The following is a 13,872-nucleotide window of genomic DNA, read 5'->3' as shown; positions in this document are numbered from 1 at the left end:
CACCCCTGCTAACACCTGATTGTTGCTCTGTCCCATGCACAACCCCCCCACCCCCAACTTTGCTGTTGTCCAGCCCTCCCCAACTGTGGACTCTACGACTGGCTGGCCTAATTGGAGCCATTTACACATATAATGTGGCATCCCCAAGGGGCCTCATTATAGATATGAAGCTGACCCACCCCAGCTATTTTTTAGCCACCCGCTCATCAGGGTCCTTTCCAGTGACAGATATAGTAGGATTTCCATCAGCCTACAGGCTATTGATCAACATGAGGAGGGAGGAAAGTCATGCTGGTTTTGGTGTGTGTGCGTGCGTGCGTGCGTGCGTGTGTGTGTGTGTGTGTGTGAGAGAACAGAACCAAAAGGAACATAATGACTGCTGCAGTTGTCAATGGAATTTAACAATGTAGGACATAGAGTATATACGGTATACAGTATAGAGCTGATTCAGATGCTGTAAAAATTGGAAAATGTTCCTACTTCTTAAAAGTTGCAAACTTTTAATTGATTTGTTGTATTTTAGTCATTTTAAAGGTATAGTTTGACATTTTTAGAAATAATCTGCTTTCCAGCCAAGAGTTAGTTGAAAAGATTGATGCCACTCTCTCATGTCTGTCTGGTAGCTAGTGGATGCTTACCGTAGCTTAAACACATTTACATTACATTCACATTCCAAAAGTAACTAAATCTGCCTACGAGCACCTTTTTAAAGCTCCCTAATTCACACTTCAAAAACCGAACTGTTTCCTCCTGTTTTCAGTCTTTGTGCTAAACTAACAGCTTTACATTTATCATACAGACATAAGAGTCGTATCTTCTCATCTAACATTCATTAAGAAAGAAAAGTGTAGTGAGAGTCTCCCTTAATGTTGAAATATTCCTTGGTATTGTACTAGTGAGCATAGCCTCCTGACGTTAACATTTAGCTCAGTACAGCTGTGACTAAGTACAGCCTCACAGAGTTGCAAGCATGGCTGTAGACTCACTCTTAATCTTATTAGATAAAAACATGTCTGTTTTAGTCTTGTAATGAAAGTTTGGCATTCGTTTGGTTTTGGTGGGTTTTGGTGTATCTGAAGTCTTGTCTCTTTATGTCATAGTACAGTATGTCTTCACAGATACTTGCACAGCAATGAAGCTGAAAATCGCCTATGGATTTGGTGACACGGTTGCCTGTGTAGACGTGCCGTCAGTCACCACTGTGCTCTTTATCTCAGCAAAGTCATTGCTCCGTTGAGTCAGTGACACTTCTGTAATGTAGCATCAGCATACACACAGTTGCTGTGTCAACACTGCGCCGTTGGTGTCATCTTTCTGTGCTCCCGAGAGCTCTTTGAATGTGACTGTGCATAGTTGCAAACAAGCAAAGTAGGGGGACAAATAATAACAGTAAGTGATAAGCAATGATTTGAGAGGTCAGCAAAGAGCGGATTATGCATGGAGGCTGAGGTTGAAATGTCAAAGGTGCCATGTTTTTACATCAAGCTGGAAACTTTTCTAACTTGCTACATCATTACCCCTGCATTCAACATCATCACTTATCTGACATTTTAGCACAGATATTTAAATGTCAGTGCTTTTATGGCAGTGTGAACGTGGTGTATCTGTGATAAGCTATTTTTAATACAGAGACAGATGCTGTCACATAATGTCAGTCATTATCACAAAACATTTTAAATTTTTAGTTGCTATTGCGATTATTTGCAATGTTTGGACTATACCCCTTTACTGTGTCAACACATGATTGCATCATCTGTGACACATGAGGTGTTGGTCTTTAAAGATATCATCGTGTTCATAAAATACACTGCGTCAGGCAAAGTGACTCATGTGCAGTAAGCATGGGAAATAGTAATAATAATGATGTATCCTCTAATTACCAAAACTATTAAATGAGTCTCCACCACAAATTACCTGTCTCCTAGGGGCCGCATATTACTGGCAGCTTCAAAGCTAATGACAGCATGTCATAGAAATCACATATACCAACACTCTGACTAATTATGTAATTAAGAAAACACCAGAGATGGACATGAACAAACTGGCAGCTGTGTTGAGTCTGTAATTGTTATGTGCCAAGTTCATCTGCCTCTGCATCAGATGTATCTTTAAAACCTCTGCTTATTCAGGGGAAGGTTTTTGCTGTGCGCACACACTGTCCTCCAGCACTTCCCTGCTTCACATTCACACATGCAGCTACACTAATACACACCTCAGAGCCACCCAGTATTCTCATGTTGGTCACAGAGCTCCACTCCATTTTCCCCACTGGCTTATTCTCTTCAACCTGAGGCTGCTGGTGTCCCCGTATGTCCTTTTTCATATCATCATCATTCTTTACTCTCAAATCTCAGTTTCTCTTCTTCATGCCTGCAAGTATGAATTATGTCTGTAGTAACAGAATTCAGTTGATACAATTGTGATTGAAATTTACTTCAGATGCCCAATGCATCGGATCTGTTGTTAAACAAACAGTATGATTTCCTTGCAGATACTCTCCTTAAGGAAAGCCTTTGCTAGTCTCTTCATTTTTCATCTCTATTTACACCAATTATTTCCCAGCTCAAACAAAACTCTCAGCAGCACTGTCACTTCATTGGATCAAATCCCCCAGGTTTAATTAACGATGATCAGATTCATAATTACATATATTTTCCCTTCACAAGGGCATATAATTGGGAGACTTTGACACTGGGGAATCTTTAATCGGAGAAATCTATGGTCTAACCCTCATTAAGCAACTCAGAACTCAGCAGAGCTAGCATGCTGAAGTCTGAGAGTGGGAAGGTGCAGCGGAGATTCGAACACCTAAACCCCCACTCAGGAAGCAGCCTTTAATTAGCTAACGAATCTGGGAGCTTCCTCTGTCAACCTTTGACCTTATGCTGGGGCATAATAAGTCTGTTCACAGTGCGAGGCATGTCACATGGAGTTGAAATCAATGCACTGTACACCAAAACCGCATTTAATGAGATAAACGCTGGGCTGTCCCTTTCATTGTGAGAAACTGTTAAAGTCCACATTCATGAATCATTCCTGGAGACTCTCCAAAGGTTGTACCGTATTGATTTAGTGTCATTTGCAAGAAAAGCCTCTGCTTCATGATTGATGTTGTTTGTCATGTTGATGGCACACAAATGATTCAAAGACATCTTATAATATACAGTATAACCAACCCTCTAATGGCAGCACTGAGAAAACATCGAAACCGTAAATAGCTTATATCTTATTAATTTCCTTGTTGCTACAGGGTAAATTACTACTAAAACAGCTTTGATGACCAGTCAGTGTCTTTATTGTTACAAAAAATCTGCCTACCATGCCTCTAATTAACACATTATATTTGTTTGCACAAAAAAGTGCAAATGGCAATTCACTCTTTTACAGGAAGTTTTGTAACTATTTAATGTTTGGTATGATGTGTTAATTAGTGAGTTTTAGAGGTGCTTGAAGGCAGATTTTACAAACATGAGACTGGTATCAAACTGTGGTTAAAGGTTGCACAAGTGCGAGTCTAAGATGCTTTAGTTTAATGGAACTGTATCATTTTAAGATGCCCAATCTCTAAACTTTAGTTTTAAAGTACACCAAAGACAATTGTGTTTGACTGACTAATGAACAGGTCCAGTTTCTAGCCGTCATAATGAGGAGAAACTGATGATGATATTTGTTCTACTCGCTAAGATGACATCTCTCGTGACTCCATTCTGATCAGAGCTGAGCTGCGCTGACCCAACATGGCAGGTCCAGGTCTCAGTGGCAGCCGCTCTGCAATCCTGGCGGTGCTTCTTCAGTCGCCTCAGCCAACTATGAAAGGCTACATCGTGCTCCCTGGTCCAGCATTGGAAATGTGCCCTGGGTGAGCCCGACCATAAATTAGTCAGGATAAGTTAAGGGCAGGCTGCGTTAGGCTATCCCCTGCGGTTATCTGAAGAGGAGAACCTGCCTGAAGGTTGCCGCTCTTAAATCTTTTATCATTGCTGAGGCAGCCTGATCCAGGCATGGATCGGGGCAATCAATCAGGGCCAATGCTCACAGCTAATGGCTTATTCAAGTTTCCCTGAAAATAAACAGCCATCGTCATCTAAATCAAGCATGAGAAACAGCAGTTTCTGCCACACTCCCTGGCAAATTTTTGTATCAAACAACATTTACAGTGATTGTTCCAGTGTAGCAAAATGAGAAAATCGGTTTGATTTCAGATTGACAGGATTTCGCATACATCTATTAATCATGCTTTACACACTAAATAGTACTGAATTAATTATGATCATTACTGTCAGTAACAGCCAGCATGATTTAAGATGAACTTAAGAATATGACATGATCGTAAACAACATAGCTGTCTTTCCTCTCACAGGCAACCACAGTATTTATACAGTAGCTGCCGTCTCTGCAATGCTATTATTAGCTTGACTCAGAGCAGGGGCTTGTTTCATGAGAAGGGATCCAATTTTAAAGAGCACTCCATGGCAGGTGTGAATTGGATTGATGGGACATGTAATGCAAAACTAGCAAGAGGGCGACCTTTCATTGAACCCAAGCCTTAAATATGAATGGTATCCCAGCAAGCACAAGCAAAGCAGAACTAGAACATCTTCCCATTTGTAAAATTTAAAGGGAGGAAATGCCCCCCTCCAACACAAGTCACATGAGGATCCGTGACGGTTTTATGCCTGTTTTAAGTCCAAGAACTTTAAATACCCTTGTTAAGAGTGTGAAAAGTGAAATAATTGCCAGCTCTGCTCAAGACTTCAAATTAACAATTAATTAAAAAATGAATTAATTTTACATTATGTCATCAGCCCCCCACCCCCACCCACCCACAAATGATTTTAATTAGTTTGTGAGGAGAAGACACAAAGATTCAAACTGATTCAAGTCTCAGTGCACCTTGGTCTTTAAAACACAAGATTGTTCTCGACTGCACTAACGAGGCAGCCTCTAATTGTTTTTTTGTCCATTATATTTTACAGTTTGCCAGAGCAGAGAGAGAAAGTAATAAATTGAGCATATGAATAAAGTTAGGGTCATTAAATAAACTGTATGCATACGCTAATTGCTGTATCGTATTTTCTCAGAGTGAAAGGCGCGCTACCTGCAATTGAGTATACAAAGACATGTGTAGTCTACGATTTGTGAGGTCCTGTTTTCCATGTGGCTGTGCAGCATTGTAAGTTGTCAATTTATATTAAAATTTACCAGTGTCACCAATCCTAATGCCTGCATTTTATAAAAGTTGGTGATGATGTTATTAGGATTCTGTTCCTTTAAACCCGAAAGCAGGACTATGTAGTGAGCAAAACATCAGCCAAAGCTTAGACAGATCACCTGCTCCTGGCGTACTGTACTTCAAAAGCAATCAAGCCTGTTTGAATCAATGCTCACAGATTCAAATTTTCCCTTTTAATGACACCTCTAGGTGAAGATGCTTTTTGGGGTTGTGACAGTAACATCGATAATGATCTATTGCAGTGACTTATCCTCTAAGATTCCCCAGATATCCCAGAAAACTGTTCTGGGTTTTACCAAGTCGAACCAATGAATTCATAAACGAAAGTGAATGATTGGACATACCAGTATACACTATCTCCAGAGATCCTCTCTTCCCTGCAGACTGCAGAGTACATCAAAATGATGCCATGGCAAAGCAAGCAAGGAAAAGATGATGTTGTTATTGGTCCTTGGGAAATATAAGATGGTCAGGGCCGAGGGAGCTCAGAAGTCAGAGGCAGACTCGATTGCAAACTTGGAAACTTGCCCCTGCTCCGTCTTTGAAGCCTCAGCTTTACAAATCTGAGGAAGAGAGGGAAGACTGAGAAGAAAGAGGGAGTCAGCAGTCTTGACCTGATGACTCTGATATATTTCTCACACAGAGGGACTATGTAATAAATTATCAAAGTTTACTGCCTGATGCCTATTAAAATATTGTTTTAGCCCAAACAACAGTGATGCATTTCAGTATATTTCAACACAGTATGTATTTAACACGTGTTAAAATACTGTCACTTCATAACAGGTGATAACAGTAAAGTTGAATATGGTCCACTGAGGAGGAACATGAAATATAGTTGACAGTCAGGGAAAAAAGCTATTAAGTGGACCTTTTTTTTTTTCTTTTTCAAATGAATCAGCGTTTTGGAGAATATCGTAGCTGGCGCTGCTTGGGTTCTTGTTTTTACTTACCTATGCTTTAGGAATAATATTTTACATCAAAAACATCCATCTCATAAATCATCTCAGTTACAGAAAAGGCTATGAGTTAAAATGATCTGTGGAAATAAAACCATATAAGCCCTACACAGGAACAATATGGGATTTACCACCCGAGCTCAGTAAAAGTATTCATGAAGAGACTGCTGTAATGATAATCATAAAATCAATGATCATAAAAAGAGACAGCCTGCTGTGTTTTGTAACACATGAGGTCTTAAAACAAGTGAGAACATTTGAGATATGGCTGATATACTGTTGTCCAGATTCCCCACCATTTTTGTCTCTTACGGTACAATTTTCTCTGACACACTGAAATCCACCTGAAACATTGTTTTCACCCCCTGGTTCACCTTTTCGGGGGGTAATGGTGTTAGTTCAACAATCAGTACAACAATTTTCACACGTGGCATTGTTGCTGTGATTCTTTATTAATCAGTGGCAGGTGTTCCCTTCACAGCTGGTTAACTCGTGTTGATGTGAAAGGCTGTCAGGCTTCATTGTCTGCCATTGGCTGCTGCAGTCTGTGGTGTGGGATTTAACTCTCTGTATTCTTGCCACATCACACAATTCAGGTGCCATAGACATAAACAGGCCACCTGGGTGCTTGCAGGGTATGGAGGCCTCACTGCTCGTCTCTTTTTACACACTTATCTGCTGGCGCTACCTATTTGTTATGATTTTACCGCCTGATGTCAGCAGAGATGGAGGAACGTTAGTCTGGCAAAACAGATTAGAATAAAATTGTTGGCATGGCAACAAGCTCACAATGAAAATGCTTAAGAATCGTTCAACTTTTTGGGAGTTACACTTAGTTGCTTATTTGCTTTCTTGTGGAAATTTAGATGAGAAGATCTATATAATTTAATCTGTTAGCATGCCATGCTATCATTTGCTAGTTAGTGCTAAGCACGAAGTACAGCAGAGGCTGTTCGGAATGTCATTAATTTTGTGCATATTTGTTCATAAACTCAAGTTTTTAACCAATTAAAATTGTGACCTGAAGCAATCACCAATATTACTACAATTCACTCCTAAATCTATGCTGCTAGCATGAAAACAGAGGGTAGATATATAATTTCAAGTTATTTCTTTCAAAACAAGTCCTTGATCTTGCATGGCTCAGCTCAACAGTAACTCAGTGCCAAAGATGAAAACCAACTGCATTCTTATGACAAAACATGACAACCATTTTCAGTTCTACATGTTCTGTACACAGCAGCATTGTGAGTTCCAGCTCCCTCAGCTGGCAGCGGCTGTTTTGTTTTCCCAAATATTTTCTTTCAAAAGTGTTTAGCTCTGAGAGGCTGCATTGGCCTGTTGGAGGGTCTGGGATTTTGGCAGGTTGTTGTACTATACTGTGTTTCCTCCTGTTTAGCTCCATCACAGTGCAGAGAAGAGAGGAGTGTGTTATGGAGAAATCAGAGCGACAACGCTGTCATTGCGAGCTTGCATGCATGACAGTACCTGGCAGCAATTGTAAAGCCTTGCTATTGCTGCTGTTTAGTTATTTTTTTGTCACAGATCTTGCTTGTCGCTGTCATAAAAAGCAAATACTGCAGAAGCTTCACTAACCCATGAAGACCGTTTCTCGTATTCATCTTTTATTCCTTTTTCCACACAACTCATGTCAACCCTCAGATGCATGCTCCTTCAGTTTGAGAAGTTGGACAACGGGTCAGGGCTATCCGAAAATAGATTGTTCTGAAATTTTGTGCACGTCAAGCACAAACACCCCCTACTGCATTACAGGTTATTTGCCTTTTTATACAACAGCGTGCCTCAGTAAAATAATTCTGGGACTCCTGCTGTTAATCCCCCAAAACATACATATTTGCAGTTTATATGGTTTTCTATCATAAAGCCCCTAAAAAACTGTCATAGGCCATCCAGTTCTGGAGCTGATGCAGCGTGCAGACATCACAGGCTGAGTGAAGCATAAGCCTCCATAGAAGCAGCATTCCCTCAGATGTATTTGAATAAGACATGATGCCAGTTTATTTTTGTAACATCCCCCACCCCAGACTCTTGGCAAGCGGCAGAGTTGTGACTAACCCTCTTCCAGTTTCCACATTAGACATAAGAAAAAAGAAAAATGCAGAGTGTGTCTGTGCAGTTTAAATTGGCTTCAATGAGATAAAATCATATATAAATATATACAGTATTTCAACATTTCACACATGAACAGAAACATTGCATTGTGAAGCACAGCACTGGTATGCCACCACCTCCTGTGAATCTGAATGATGTGCATCAAGATTAGGGTAATTTACTTTACTGACGCAATTCTACTCTGCTTCACGCTGAGCCCAGGCTCCTTACACATCAATACACGTCATACACAGCCACACCACTTAGCCGTGTCCATGGCTAAGAATCTCTGTAAGGCATTTGACCCTTAGACCCTGTCCATACTGCTTTGTTTAAACTTGGCTAACTGTCCTTGAATCTTGCATTTTGGTGTGATTGAGAGAAGTGAGGGACGGGGTGGGGAGGGATTCTGTCATCACTCTGTGATCTGTTATCACTGAATCATATTCACTGAAATGTCCTTATCTTCCAGGTCTGGCCTTGGAGTTGCCTGTCTGCGTGAGTAGACACGGCAGAGGAAGAGGCAAAGGAAATGGTCGGCTGACGTGACATGGAAGATGTCACCGCTACGTAGCTCGTCCAGTATGCAGTGTGGACTTCCCAGCTGCGCATCACCAGTGATGCCATGATCCAGTTATAACTGTGGGTAAGCATCCAAAGCATTCATACGATTGTATTAATCAATGTTATTTAAGGAACATTCCACTGATTTTACACATCATGGTCAGTTCACTGGTCACAAGGTATATTGTTCCTGTGACAAAAGTTTTAAAAGAATTAAAAAATAAACCTTAATGATGACATAGTAACATCATCCTCAGGGAGAGTCTGACAAAAGATGCTATCGAGTTGCATTATGGGAAATGTACAATGTGGTGTTTTTGACTCACATTGGTGACTAAAAGTCAGGATATCTCAGCCTCTGCTGCTTTAATTTTTCAATCATTATTTGTTTCCTTTGTTGTAAATCCTTCAACTTTATGGACGTGCGATAAATTGCTGGAGTACCTCTGACTTCCAAAGGGCATATTTACAAGGTCAAGAAATTCATTTCAATTAAAATGTAAAGCATTTCTAAGTGCTATACACAGGTAACTGTGTCACCTCTCATCCGAAAAAGACTTCTTTAGTTCTAACTGACTGGTGGGGGTCCCAGTTCTTTAACCTCTTGTGAGGTCTTTAACACCCTGAGAGCCATTAGTTGCCTTCGTGTAGCACTTAGAGATACCATGACCTGGATGACTGAGAATCTTCACAGACATAAGCAATAGCGGTGATGTCTAGTGTGAAGATGTTCTGCAGTGGTGTTGGTTTGTGCTCCCTGAGCGCCCTCCAGATTATGGCAATTTACAGACGCAAAGCATTTTTCTCCTTTAGGAAATAACTGTATTTGCTTTTGATAGAGTAGACAAGGGTTTTTACACATTTAAAGGCTGTAAAATGATTTTCACTTTCAGTATTTGTAAACATGTGTAAAGTAGTTGTATTTAAGGTTATGATTATGAAAAGGCTTATTTTTCATCATCCATAGCATTTACATGATAAAACCTTTTTACTTAACAAAGCACATAGATTACTTTTTTTCATGTGGTGCTGGAAGATTATGTACCTACAAAAACATGACTCAAAGGAAGACATTAACACGGAAATTCCCTCATTCAAGAATTTGGCATGTGGGTAATGTCATTTCTTTACAATTCATTGTACCCCTGCTTAAGCATGCAGGACCATGCACAGTAATGTTTCCCACAGAGGACTTTGCTGTAAATCACCTCTCTGCTGAAAAAATAGAGCTTTAAAACTCTGCAGAACCAATTTCTTTATCAGTGGAAACCACTTATATGGTGTAGGGTTTGTGTCAGAACTATTCTACCTGCTGGCTTGAACATTAATGGCATATTTATGTACAGAGCTAAATAAACATAATTGGCTTGTACAATTATATTAAGCCTCAATATACTGCCACCTTTCCCAGCAGTGGGAGCTGGATCACTGTGGGAAACATGATGACTTGTTTCCTCAAGTGTAAAGCTGAAATGAATACGCCAAACACCTGTGCTCACATTATTTCTATTTTTTTTCCTTTGTTTAATTGAGCAGTTCAGTTAATAACTGAATTTTTGCAGTGAGGGATCAGCATAATTTAATGTAAATGAGTCATGTGGGTATAAAATACAGGGAGTGGACAAAAAAAAACAAAAGAATTAGACCAAATTTGGTGTTTGTCAAGACTCTGTCAGAAGTATTGATTCAACTCAATGTTAATTTTCAAGGTCTTAATGAAATGACTGCATATGCTGTTAGGGTGGTGTTCAAGGTCTTCATGTCATTATGCTTATTTATTTAAAATGACAGTGCAGAATTGTTGTCTATAAAGTGTATAATTTTTAATTAATACATTTTTTCACAACTTCTAGCAGACCATTGCATGAAAATTTGCATTGCAGAGGAGAAAAATTGTGTTATTCATGAAACATACATTCTGTGCATAAAATATTAAAAGAGGATTGACAGTCCTCTTATTCTCCACGTCTTTACAGCCCCAATCCTTAATTTTTTATTAAACCATATAAATTTGAGTACAATTTAATGTTGGCTAAACTCATTTGCTTTAACATTACAGTTAAACGCCTCCCCTGAGCAGCAGTTGTCCAGTCATAGCTAGCAACCGTAACTAGGCACAGCAGTTCTGTCAAGCTGATCCTCTGCTCTGGTTAAAAGAAAGACATCTTCAACAAACACATCTTTAATGAATTACATTAGTTTGTAGGGTTACAAAGTACATAGCTGGATAGTTTATTGTGTGACATCTTAGTACGGGAGTTGGAACTGGGCGTACTCTGGATTGAGAAACGGTTAGTATCTTTAACGCAAGTGGCTAACACTACTAGCTTAATTAGCTAGCTTGCTACAGTTGATAAAATCTGTTGTTTCAGCTGGCAAAATCATGAGAATCCTGCTTTGTCTTTTGTCCATTATTTCAAAAATTACAAACAATTTTCAAGCAGTAAATCTGCCATAGTTATAGCTGGAAACTGCCGAGCTAGGACAGAAGGACAAAAGGCATAGGAGCAGTAACAACGAGGTGTGTGTGGCTTAGCTAACATCATCAGAGATGAACTGAATTAACATGTTTTACCCATAGACTGTAAATAAAGATGGATGTAGTCTCTGTGATGTCTGTGTTCGATGTCCGTGATGTGATGTTTCTGAAGAGCAGTTTTGAAGCTCAGTGGGCTGCTTCGCAGTCACCATCTTGCTAGTGAGATATAGGCAAAGAGGAGGGGCAAGCATATGCTCACCCACCTGTCACTCAAAGCGTTACATAAAAATTCACACACACACCCCCCCATACAGTTGTCATGAAATAAGTAATAGATCCACCTCTTTGCATGTTTATTTCTGCTATAAAGTTTGGCATTTGGGTATTGGAGTCTATGGGGATTGACTCACTTTTGGAGCCAGCCTCAAGTGGCCAATTGAAGAACTGCAGATTTTGGTATTTCCGTGTTGGCTTCATTTTTTAGCCCCAGAGGTTGCCGCTTGTGTTTACCATAGTGTTTAATAGAAGTAGATATATAAATAAGCCTTTAACAGTATTAGAAACCATAAAGATGTGTTTTATGGTATCTCCTGGTCTGGAGGTGGGTAGGGTGAGCATGGAAACAGAATAGAAAAATCAATAAATAGGGATGATAATGAAAAAAACCTTTCGATCAATTTGAGAGTGATAGCAGGTTGGAATCTGGGTTGACCCATTACCTATCATTTCCACTTAGATCTAAAATGGTATCTTTTAAAGGAGGAGGCAGTCAAAGCTTGTGCCACTAAAAGTAGCATTAAGCAATTTAGAGAGGAAAAGAAAACCGCATGCCCATATAAACAGCACAGATGTAAAACTTAAAAAAAAAAAAGAAGGCTGCAAATGTTTTATAGGACATAGGAAATACATTCAGGATATTCAGTATGTTTCTTAGACTTGAATAATAATGCATTAAGTCTTTATGAAAACGTGGACTACATTATGTACTAAGATTTTCTTCTGTTTGGTTTCAATCAAACTGTTATACAGTATAAAGAACGGATAATTTTAAAGAACAGTCATGCTATTTCACTTAATGCCTGGTTATTTTCTTTAATGCTGTAATTAGATTTTCAAAGGGATACAAAGCTGAACCAAATGATCTGGACACAGAGGGAAGGGCACATTTGCCAAACAGTCAACCCACAGTCTGGTGACATAGTTTCCTGCCATTTGGCTGGTGACTAGTTTTAGCACTGGGCATGAAGTCACGTCCCCGTTCTCAGCGATGGCACCGATGAGCTCACTGGTTTGGCAGAGTGGACAAACTCCTGTTCTGTGGCCTCCTCCGGTGGATTTGACCTTCCTTTCGTTGGCTGGCACGCTTAGTTACAGTTTTAAATCAAATTCTGTATAGATATAACAGCATTCACCAGCTCCATTGTCTCAGTCATAATGTATTGTGGTGAGACTGTAATGCAGCTGACTCTGTGGCAGCAAAATGTTTTATTTAGTTTTAACAGCAACAAGTAGACTATCACTCAATTTTTGTGTCACTCGCGCTCTTCTTTTTCACTTTTAATGACATTTTGGTCCTTATGGTTATGGATGTCCTGAGAATGTGCGTCGCATTTGCAGGTAATTCAGCAACATACTATATGTGTGTGCCTCAGAAAGTTTAATGATTCTGGTATGGGTTATTTGTCTAAAACACATGAACATTTAATGGAAAATGTTCGGGTTTAATTTGACTTGAAACCTGTATGTTATAAAAAAATAATGATAAGGATAATACATCAATCTTTTTATCTCCAGGTAATGCCGAGCCAAATAACCAATCCTGGAGATGCCGAAGAGAAGAGATATTCTTGCCATCGTGTTGATCGTGTTACCCTGGACTCTGCTCATCACTGTTTGGCACCAAAGCGCTATAGCTCCACTCCTCGCCATCCGCAAGGGTATGCAGTGCACTGCACTTCACTGACAATATCAAACCTGAAGTGGGTCCTCGAATCTAACACTGCACTTCAGGTTTAGACAACAGACCGTTCATTTAGAGGCACTCACTGGCCATGACCATCAGCTTCATCAGATTTCAATAACACTTGCCCAGTCATCGTAAACCTCATCAGTGTGGATTGTTTAGGAGTTACCATCACATTCACAATTTCATACCTTTAGCAGTTTGTTTTTGTATAGTATTTTTGTTCGGTCTGTCAGTTGAATGGAATTAATTGTTCAGCTGTGTCTAATCTGCGTGAATTTTTCCTCTACTTATAATACTTGCACAGTATGTTACAAAACAATGCCCGTTCAGTATTTCAGTATGTATTCACAGCTTACCCACTCCCATGCAATCCACATTTTCTCCTTGGTGTGATGACTGCACAGGTTTAAACATTTCCCCAACTTAGAAATTAATTTCAGAGTTTGTTAATCAGCAAATTGAAGTAATAAATGTATCTGCTTGATTGGCTTTATGGAATATCTTGCATTCACATATAATGATATCATGTTTGCACACCAGTCTTAGTCATTAATACACA

The 13,872-nt window shown here is 39.6% G+C and overlaps 1 protein-coding gene across 3 annotated transcripts in view; it reads left to right on the top strand.

Moving 5' to 3' along the window:
- LOC111665446 (galactosylgalactosylxylosylprotein 3-beta-glucuronosyltransferase 1) overlaps positions 1–13,872 on the top strand; it is a 72,803-nt gene that overhangs the window by 43,785 nt on the left and 15,146 nt on the right. For 2 of the 3 annotated variants that reach the window (XM_023420451.2, XM_023420454.2), the window contains exons 3-4: positions 8,777–8,950; positions 13,142–13,284. In XM_023420451.2, coding sequence (XP_023276219.1) covers positions 13,173–13,284 — 112 coding nt within the window. In that variant the 5' untranslated portion in view covers positions 8,777–8,950; positions 13,142–13,172. The remainder of the gene's footprint in view (positions 1–8,776; positions 8,951–13,141; positions 13,285–13,872) is intronic. The other variant, XM_023420452.2, reaches the window with a different exon arrangement.

Source organism: Seriola lalandi, unplaced genomic scaffold, assembly GCF_002814215.2.
Source record: "Seriola lalandi dorsalis isolate HSWRI2012SDOR001 ecotype SW California unplaced genomic scaffold, Sedor1 jcf7180002054642, whole genome shotgun sequence".
Lineage (NCBI taxonomy): Eukaryota > Metazoa > Chordata > Actinopteri > Carangiformes > Carangidae > Seriola > Seriola lalandi.
This window is presented reverse-complemented; position numbering and strand designations above follow the sequence as displayed.